Raw genomic sequence first — 10,109 nt, 5'->3', positions numbered from 1 at the left:
CCTAAAAAAAAAAAAAAAAAAGAGAAAGAAAAAGGAAGATAAGCATTTTGTCTACTGGAAAACAATGGTTTTCAGACCAGATTAAAAGAACCAAATTAATTTAACACTTGTACTTATACTGAATATTAATTTACTGTGCCAGTAACTATTAAAATCAGTGGAATTGTTTTGGTGGAAAGCGCTGCTGAACATGAGTTCAAAATCAGCAAAATCAGGCTTCATGATTTCAGGTGGACCTGAAACAAAATATTTCAGTATGTTTCAGGGCACATAAATGTTTCGGTTGACCTGAAATGCAGCATTTCATTTAGTTTTCCATTTATTTGAACTCCAAAAATAGGTGAAGTTTAAAATAAGCCATAACATTTCAATTAGAAGGGACAAATTTTTCCAAATTCCACCCCCCCCAGCTTTTTTATTTCAGCTGAAGTTATTTGCTAAAGGTGCCCAGATTTGCAAATAATTTTGATCTCCTGAAACTGCACATTTTTAGTGAATTTACTCTTCAGCCAAAAAAAGTGCCCTGTTCTCATGCTAATGCTCAGGTGACTGAACATTAGCTCTGCTAAAATGCTAGTTTATCAATTTGTATGGCAAACCTCATTCAGCAAGTTACGCTTGCACTGTCTGAGCCAGTAATACAGGAGGGAATAGACTGCTCACTGATTTGGGCAGCTTGTCTCACTGAAGACGTCAAGGCAGAGCAAAATGGCACGTATAGTTTACAGCCTACTTTGTGAACCAGATGTGAACCAGTTAGTCTCTAAGGGTGTTTATACATGTGCTTGGCAGCAGGGAGGGATGGGGGGTTAATTAGAGCGGCTCTGAGAACTGCTCTAATTAAAGCTTCTGGAGCATCACATGTATCAGTGTCCCTGCACTGAAAAATGGCAGCAGGGGCGCTTTAACTAAAGCTTGTCAAATGAACCTTAAACTGTCCAGCCACCATTTTTCAGCATGGGGATGCCGATACACGTGACGCTGGAGTCTGCTGGAGCACGGCAATTGCCACACTCCAGCAGATTCGATTAATCAAGTCTGCTTCAATGCACTGTAATTGTGTACTGGAGCAGCCTCACTGAACGTGTACAGGCGCCTCGTGGTGCCACCCTGTCCTGCCTTCTGCTTGACTTCAGACTAAAACAGTTTCCTACTTCTTTGAAGACATCAAGGGACTATCTCTGTGGCAGTGGAAGGACATCAGTTGCCAAAAAAATACTGATACTGTATGTCTGGGCATTAACTTCAAGTTCCTGTGCCTTGTTACTGATGCTGCACGGGATCAGCCCCAACAGTCCCAACATACAATCACTAGGTTTATTTCATCAGGGAGTTCCAGAAAGTGGTAGCGTAATTGGAAATTTGTAATCAATTAGTGGCAAAATATCAATCAAGTAATAACTGAAAAGTGAAGTGTGACAAATCAAGATAAACAAAACAAACAAACAAAAAAAGCTTGCCTTTATGAACAGTGATTGTACATTTTTTTTTCCTGGGTGCCAATTTGTAGAGAAAAAGTAAACTTTGAAACAGGGAGAAAAGGAAAAAAAAAAAAGACTTCCTCAATCACAGTCTGAAACTTTTATATTATATAAAATTGTTTATTGCCTTCCTTATGCTCCGGAAAGAAAAAATACTTTACGTAACTTTTGGAATATAATTAAATTACATAATTTTATTGTTAAGAATATACTTCACAGCCCAGTACAGGTTAACTTAGCTTTTTAAGCATTATGAATCTTGGGGGAGTAAATCTGAAAAAGGAAGCAATAAATAAAAATGGAAAAAACGTGTAGGTTTTAGGGTCAGGCTAGCCTAGGAAAGATGTTCAAAACACCAGTGTTTTGAACGGACTAGAAACAAGGAAGGTGTCAAGAAGGTAGAAATGATGTCCTGTAGTCAATAACTGCTGTCATGTTTGGATTCACAACACTTTTTATGAAAATAAAGGATGACGGTACTCTACATCAGCGGTCCGAAACGTTGCAGGTTACAGTCATTCTAACTGCAGAAATAAGGGCCATGGTGGGGGGAAGCTGATTTCACTGACATTTTAATAAATCAGGAAGTCATCTCTATTCAGTTATCAGGTTTTATATACCAGTGTAATATATTCCCCTTAACACGAAACAGTGCCTGTGGATTGTGAGTAGATTGAACTGCTGGTTAATGTTCCTTTTTGGCAAATGAAGTGTTATTCTGGCAGTCACCTTGAAATCCTGCAGTTTTAACACAGGTGGGAGAATTCCTTGCTTTCAGTTAATTGGGCCAGGTGTTGTACTCTCCTACTGGAATCAAGCGGTTGCTTTCTAATGAGGGCCACAGTGTGTGATTTTACTTGTGTGTTCACTTGCAAATTTAACTCCAAAAATAAATTAAGGGGGTTTGGTTCTGGTACTGTTAAAGATTATTTAAAAAAAAACACAACATGGCTTTGATCCAGGGCCAGGTATTCAATACAGCTTTCAAACAGTTACACTGGTACATATTTCCTTTTACCATGATAGTTTATTTTGTTTGGGGGACTGATAAAATCTCACTTAACTTGTTCTTTTATTATTATCATTTGGATAAGGAAATACATCAGGCTCTTTACAGAGATCAGGGTCCAATTAGCCTGAAGTGGTGGTGCTTTTTCCAGCTCACTTGGGGGTGTTTCCTACTATATACATTTGCTTTTATTCTTAGATAAGAGCCCAAATCAAAATTGCTATTTTAATTCCATGTCTGGATCCATTTCTGAATTTTCTGTCTCTACAGTGGGCAAAAGCAGAACCATGGATCTAAGCCATACTGTGCCAGGGCCTTCAAATATAAAACTTATCAAAGCTCAGGAAGTTTGGACTCAGTCCATTTCAGAGACAAGTTTCAGATGAAAACTTGGATCCAAGTCTGTGGTTCAGATCTGGGGTGTTGGGTCAGCCCTGTCCATTTATTTTCTACTGTAAATGGCCCCCTAACTAGATACTCACACTGAGCCTAAGTGTTTCCTCCCTTAGCTTTAGCCCATACCTGCCTGTCTGCCATCTTCTGAAGCTGACAACATCCTTTATTTATTCTAAAGCATCAGTGACATTGAAACTATTTATAGGCTCTGATCATGTACCTCCCGAGATTTTCACTTGATAATTTTAGCCATGCTAGTTTCTCATCGTCATAGGTCTTAGTGTCCAATCCTCATAGCCCTTTTACTGCTTTTCCTTGTAGTGTTTCATGCTTAGGGCAAGTGCGTTTGTAACAATAGCTACTGACTCACTTTCTATGCTTGTCCAATAGCGACTATTCATCAGATGAATCCCGGTGCCTTAGATAGTGGGAAAGCCTGGCCACCAGTCCACTTCCAAAGTGCAGCCTGATTTGCATGTGGCTCATGAAGGTTGGGCGGGGGGTCAGTCACGAGGATGCGGACTAGCCACATCAGGAAACACCTGATGATGTGAGCAGTGCAGGTACAGTTTCTAGTGGTGCTGTAGATAGAAACAGGGGGAGGAAGGGGTTTGGTGGGGAGGAGAATGGGGAGTGCTTAGATCTCAGCCGCTGTAAGATGTTGCTTCCTGGTATGTTAATGAGGAGCATTTGCCAAACAATCCTTTGATTGACTCTTAACAAGGCTGGTGATTGTGTCAACAAAAACTCCTGTCTCGAGTCGGAAAGTCCGCTGTCAACACTTTATCCTCTTGTTGAACATTTAACTTTCAATGAAGTGGTCTCTTGAGACATGTACAGCTCCATTCATTTTGTTTTGCTTTCAGTGCATAAAGCTGACAGAAGCAAGATGAAGAGAGGCCCAGCACTCGTTTTTATGCTGTTTCTTGTCACCAAGGTAGGAATCCACTTTAACCCAACAAATAAACAAATCAACTAAAAACCTCCCCAAACTAAACTATACTGAGCTTTGAAGCTGCAGTCTGATCCCTTCTGGATGCTTTCTCACCAGAAAGCACTTGATAACTCTACTTGGCATGCCTAAAGTCCAAATGAGGCCAAGGAGGGCTGAAATCCTGGCACCATTGAAGTCATTGGGAATTTTGCCATGGATATCAGTTGGGCCAGGATTTCTCTGAAGGAATTCATGGGCTGACCTTCAGGTCTGTATGACTTGCCTCATGAAGTGTGTTTTACTTGCTCTGTTTAGTCTGCAGGAGAAGATTCAAAACAGTTGTTTATCTGGTGCTAAATTCAGGCACAGATCCTTTTCTTAGTGTGAAAACCTTGGTGTCGTGGGAGGGAGGCAGCACGGTGGCCAGGAGGGTGTATTGTGGCCTTAGTTGTGTAGAGGATGTGAGAATTATTCCTTTCTGTTATTGTTTTGTGCCACTTGTGCTCGCGGCTCTGTGTTACATGTCGGTGACTTCCTCCTCCTTCACTGACCAACACTGTCCTCTTTTGCATTACTTCAAACCCCTAATCACATGAGGGTGGGTTCCCCTGCGGAGAGGAATTTGCCTTTCTTCACCACTGTCACAAACTTTGCTGTCGGGGTGTTCCCAAAACCACAAGTTCCTCCCTGCTGTTTTGCTGCTCATCTCAAGGAACAGACTAAGATTTGCCTCTGGGACAGCTCCTTGCCCTCACAAGTTGTAGTTTCACTTGTCTTCACACCAGACTTTGCAGGTACAGCAGTCAAAACTGCCAGTTCCAGGGATCTTACCCTTGGATTCTATAAAATTATATGTTCACCCCCTTCCTCCCCACTCCCTGAAGACGAGGCAAGCCCCAAATTTTCAGTTGCTCTGAAATCATATTTTACTGCAGGCAAATCGGGAAAGTAACAAAGTAGCAGAAGGATTTATTGCATTAGGAGAATACATGGCACAAGGAAGAGTAACTATAGAGTTTGAAGGCAGGATACAGAGGTAAAACTGATACGATTCTCACCCTCTGTTCTGACTACAACACAACCCAGGATAACCAAAAATCTGGTCTGGACCAGATGGATGTGTTGAGCTCCCATATTGTCTGTGTATTTGACCAGGTTGTCTAATGGGAGGTTGGAAAATAAAGCTGACTTCCATGTGTTCTCCTGTAAATGTCACCAAATGACAGAAGGAATAGACGGTTCTGCAGCGTGACCTACTACTTCTCCTTTCCCTGACTAGCCAAATGCACCTTACCCAGCCCTTTGAGATAAGCTTTTGTGGTTGTGTTCTTGCCAAAGTGACATTTTCCTTCTGGATAAAAGTACTTACTGATGTCACTGGAAAGTTTTAAATGTGCAGGAAATTCAGGCTGTGCTTGCTTCTGAAGGGAGCACCTTTTGCCCTGGAAAAACAGACAATGACTTTAGGAGCCTTCTGGGGCTCGTAGTAGCCTATGCTGTGTCTCTTGTTTCTCCCCCAGACCCCAGATGCCTCTCCAAACCCACTGGAATGCAAGGAGAGTCAGTACTTTGATGAGCACGGGAAGTGTGTCCCATGTAAGGAGTGTGGCCCTGGCTGGGAGCTCTCCAAGGTAAGTGGGCCACTCTGGAGGGAACCTTGATGATAGGTCTGGTGGTGTTAGGTGATCTGAAGAATGATCTGAAATAGGTTTGTTCCTATCAAAAGAGCACAGTAGACTCTTCCACTCGTTATGGTGCATGGTGGTGAGGTGGGAAAAGGAAGGAGAAAAGGAAATACCAATAAGTGGGGAGGCATTTTAGACTGATACATATTTTATAATGCCCAAAAGGATCCATTATCCCTAGCTCCCAGTGGGAGTCAACATTCCCACTGACCACAACTCCAGAGTCCTAGCTGGTGATACATATAATGTCCCTAAAAGCTAAAGGATGCCATTCCATTAGTCAAGGCAATAGTGATGCAGTTGCCTGTGTGTGTGATCCAGCCAGCACAAGTGTGTCATACTGGGGGGTGGTGAGTAACTCTCTTCTGAGTGCATATCCAATTCTCTTGGTGGCTTGGCCAGCTCTGGCAGTAGAAATTCATGCATTTAGAATCACAGACCCCAGGTTTGGTCCCTGCACCAACCTACTTATGGGTGCAGCATTTCACTAGCATTTCCCCCAAGTCTTAGTCCCTGAGGCAACACATAAAGCTATTGCTGAGCACTGATGTGCTGCTCCAATTGCTTGTGCTGCTGTTGACTGCTTCACTGCAGTGCAGAGATTTAGAGTATGCAGGGAAACTGAGAAGTCTTTCCTTCTGAGAAGAATCCATCTGCCTTTAGAAACTGAGATAGCTGTATGGCAATGTGGGATTTGAAGCAATTTCTTCATTCTAGTCGTGGACCTGCCCTGGTCTCTTGCAGGAATGTGGCTATGGTGAAGGAAGAGATGCACACTGCACTGCTTGTCCTCCCAGGAAGTTCAAGGAGACCTGGGGGTATCATGGCTGCAAAACATGTCTCTCCTGCATCCTCATCAACCGTGTTCAGAAATCCAACTGCACTGCCACTTCCAATGCAGCCTGTGGAGAATGTCTGCCAGGGTGAGTACAGCTGGCTCTGTGTCAACCAGAGCCCCAGCAGGGTGCAGGCAGATGTTGAATAAGAGAGGATTTACCATTGCCACGTGTATCACACTACCTGTGATGAGTTAACATTAGTAGCCCCTCTGGCCAGAAAATATTGATCAAGATGGATACATAGACCTGACCTATCCTATAGCTCTAAAAGAAGAAAACCCAATAGTTTCTTTTACTAAGCACTGGGAAAAATTCACTGCCAGCATGAAATACCATTCTGGACACCAGCGTGGCTGCTAGTCTGGCCTCAGATAAACAAGAGTGCCTATGTCACAAAAATGATCATCATACTCAACTTACTCTGCTTTCCGACTGCTGGGTTCTTCCATTTCAGCATGAAAGGAGCTTGGACCATCAGTGGGCACAGGGAGCTGTGATGACTGGGGCTGTACATTTGTATTAATATATTTTAAAGAGTTCCTGAAATTAATGCTGCTAAATATAGTCAGTGAGCATGTCTACGTGATGCTTTCCTCAAGATTAGAGCTAATTACTATGCAGTAAGTGTCACCATCTACACATGCTGACACTTACTGTGCAGTAATTCTGAGTAAATTTGCTATCTGTAAATACAAGTAGCAGATTTACTTGGGAGTAATTACTGTGTAGTACAGCAAATGTAGATGACCAACCAGGAGCAAACGTGCTCCTGGGCAGCAGGGTACAGGAGATTGCTCTCTGCCCCTGGGAGCTGCTTGCTGCTGCGGCAGACACTGTCACTGGAGCTTGGATGGGGATGATGTCCCCCTGTCCTGTTAGCAGGGAGCCCAGCCTCCACTCTGTGATCGCAAAGCGAGGGCTGGAAGATTCTTATTTCCCAGCCTTGGCTGAGCAATGTCCCAGCACCTGCCAGGAGACAGCTGTCTGCTGCAGGGGGCTGGTGCAGGGCCCATGGGGGTGGGAGCAGACTGCTGCCATGAGCAGCAAATCTGCTCCCACTTCCCCATATGTGTAGATGCCTGCCCAGGGTGGGTTTACTCTAAAGTAATTTAGTCTAGAGTGGCGGGCTGTTTACTCTAGAGTAAACCCATCCCCTATCATTTGCAGGTTTAAATGCACCCAGTCTATGAGATTGCACAGTGCTGTGGAGTCCTTTCCTGTAGACAATCCCTGAGTGACGGTGTTGTAAAGTGTGGGGGAAAGAGTGACAAAAGCTCGGGGTCAAGGCCTCAGAGCCACTTTCCAGCATGGCTTCCCAACTAGAAGAAAATATGCTTTGTTTCACTAAAGAAGATGCTATTTAAATAGCGACTGCCAGAGCTCCTGTCTTAGCCTCGCTCTGACAGGTGTTGCTCTCCAAGGCAGGGACATGTACAGTATTGCTTCCTGGCAAGATGGCTGCTGCTACAAGAGAGCGCCTCTGAATGCTGCTTTAATTCAAGTTGTGCAAAGTGCTGCATACTTTATGACTTCTCTGAGTGCCAAGTTACTATGGGAAATGAGGTCAACTTTCTTTAGACTCTGTAGAAGCTAGGGAGTTTTTACAGCAGTCTTGCGTTGGGCAGTAAGCAAGCCAGCTTGGCTGAGTAGTAGAGTCTGGGTGTTATTTGCCTATAGATGCCTTAGCCCCATTTGCCCTATTAAAGCTTTCACTGCTTTTTCTTTGGCAGGTTCTACAGTAAAGTCCGGATTGGTGGGCCACAAGATATGGAGTGCATCCCCTGCACAAAGCAGACCCCCTCCTCTGAGCCTCAATGTATGTACCCCACAGGGCTCTGACCTGCTGCCTTTTGTTTCGTTGTTTGACACATCATGCCACAGGGCATGTAGTGAGTCCTTCAGGAATGGTGGGAGGTGGGAGGAGAGATGTACTGGAGTAGGCCAATGGTACATGTGATTTGGTATTCTCTCTCTGGCAGTGGTCACTGTTGCATGCTTCGTAAGAGGCATAAAACCTTGGAGTATACCTATGTGCGTGAAGAGAAAAATACTGTCTCCAGTTGATGATCATCTTTTGCTCTGAAGCATGAAGGCTGAGAATCCTTATTCCTGCCATGAGTCTACTTGCAGAGGCTGCTCTTGTTCATTTAAATCTCTAATCCCTGTTTTGAACCATATTAAGCCCCAAGCAAGGAAGCACAGACAGTATATATAGGTGGAGGAGGCAGAGGTGCCATGGTGACAGGACTATTCAAATGTTGGCATCCTTGAGACTAGAAATAGCAGCTTGGACATTTTGTAAACCATAATCTTTTGTTGTTGATGGTGTTCAAAGAAAAAAAAACCCAGCCCCTATGCTTGGCGGTATTCAGTCACCACTGGGAGAGAATGTTAGATTCTGTTTCTCAGGTCTTCTGGGTCCTGGTAATGATTTTGCCACTTCATTGCAATGACCTTGGACAATTTCATCAGAATCCCTGTGTCTCAGTTACTCTATATGTAAAATCAGTGCTGAAATACTGACTCCAAACACTGCATTAATGTTTGAGAGATCCTTTGAGATCCTGAGAAAGGGAGTGCCGTTGGATGTTGGTTATTATTGCCAAACATTTTTAAAAGGCTTTGTGTAACTTGGGATTTCAAGGCCATCCATTTTCTGCGATTTTCAGTGGGAATCAGTTCTCAGAGCCAGTTAGGTGTTTTTGAGAATTTTACTCATCTGTAATTTTAGCTGTCAGATTGAGGCCTCTTGTCCTAAGGGCTGTCTCTGTGTACGTGTTTACAAACTTGTGTTTGCCTACATACTACTTGCTCCAGGCTGGATCCATGCTGCTTTGTCTACTGCACTGTGTGGGGATTGAAACTCTGATGTCTTTGGCTGGTACATTTGCAGGCAGCTCCAGAACAAACCTGAAGGCAGCAGGATCTGAAGTGCATCCCCTGCACAAAGCAGACTCCCTCCTCCAAGCCTCAACTCCAGACAAATCTACAGCACCTCCTCAGGACACAGCCCTCCTGGCACTAACTAGCAGTGCCCTGGTCATCATTGCGTTGGTGCTACTGGTACTCTCCATCATCTACTGCAGACGTTTCTGGAAGTGCCAGGGCCAGCGAGGTGAGTTACAGCAACTCAGCACTCCTCAGTTTCTCCTTCCTTGATGCCTTTTTGAGCCTCTCTCTATCATGTAGGATAATGCCTCTAATTTTCTCTACATCATGAAGTGACACAAATAGTCCTCTGCTTACAGGGAGTGCTCTGTAATGCTCTCCATCTGTAGGGTGTCTCTTTTGAAGCCTTCTTTCAAAGACATTGAAGAGTCTCTTTTTTCCATAGTACAATAATACCAGGAAGGGGTAGGAAGATGTTTGGGTTCAAATTCAACCATGACACCAAGGCTAAGTACAGACAGTCAAAATACCCAAGGCTGAACTGATTCAGTCTTTGCAGGTTAGTCTAAGATGCAGAGATTAAACTGAGAAACAACTGGACATGCATTTATTTTTGCTTCAGGAAGTGCAGCCACATGCCAGCAGTGGCTCAGGCCAGAAGCCAGGGGGTGCTAGACCACAGCTCTCTGGCATGTAGCCAGCATAAGCTGTGTGGTTGCTTCCTCTTCCTGTTGCTCCCAAGGTCTCTGGGATTTGAAGTCCAGACTCACAGCAGCAGGACTCTCCAGGGTTGCTCATCAATTCCTCTTCCTGCTTCCAGGGGCCTGTGGGATTTGTAGTCCACAGTCACAGCCAGCAGTAAGTTTCAATAAGTTT

General features: G+C 44.0%; 1 protein-coding gene across 1 annotated transcript in view; it reads left to right on the top strand.

Moving 5' to 3' along the window:
• Positions 1 to 3,745: 3,745 nt before the first annotated feature.
• Positions 3,746 to 10,109, top strand: part of EDA2R (ectodysplasin A2 receptor) — a 14,438-nt gene continuing 8,074 nt past the window's right edge. The window contains exons 1-5 of the mRNA XM_019521095.1: positions 3,746 to 3,823; positions 5,341 to 5,451; positions 6,250 to 6,428; positions 8,075 to 8,160; positions 9,238 to 9,459. Coding sequence (XP_019376640.1) covers positions 3,776 to 3,823; positions 5,341 to 5,451; positions 6,250 to 6,428; positions 8,075 to 8,160; positions 9,238 to 9,459 — 646 coding nt within the window. The 5' untranslated portion in view covers positions 3,746 to 3,775. The remainder of the gene's footprint in view (positions 3,824 to 5,340; positions 5,452 to 6,249; positions 6,429 to 8,074; positions 8,161 to 9,237; positions 9,460 to 10,109) is intronic.

Source organism: Gavialis gangeticus, unplaced genomic scaffold, assembly GCF_001723915.1.
Source record: "Gavialis gangeticus isolate Ggan-Ray unplaced genomic scaffold, GavGan_comp1, whole genome shotgun sequence".
Taxonomy (NCBI): domain Eukaryota; kingdom Metazoa; phylum Chordata; order Crocodylia; family Gavialidae; genus Gavialis; species Gavialis gangeticus.
Note: the sequence above shows the minus strand (reverse complement) of the source record. Positions and strands in the feature narration are given on the sequence as shown.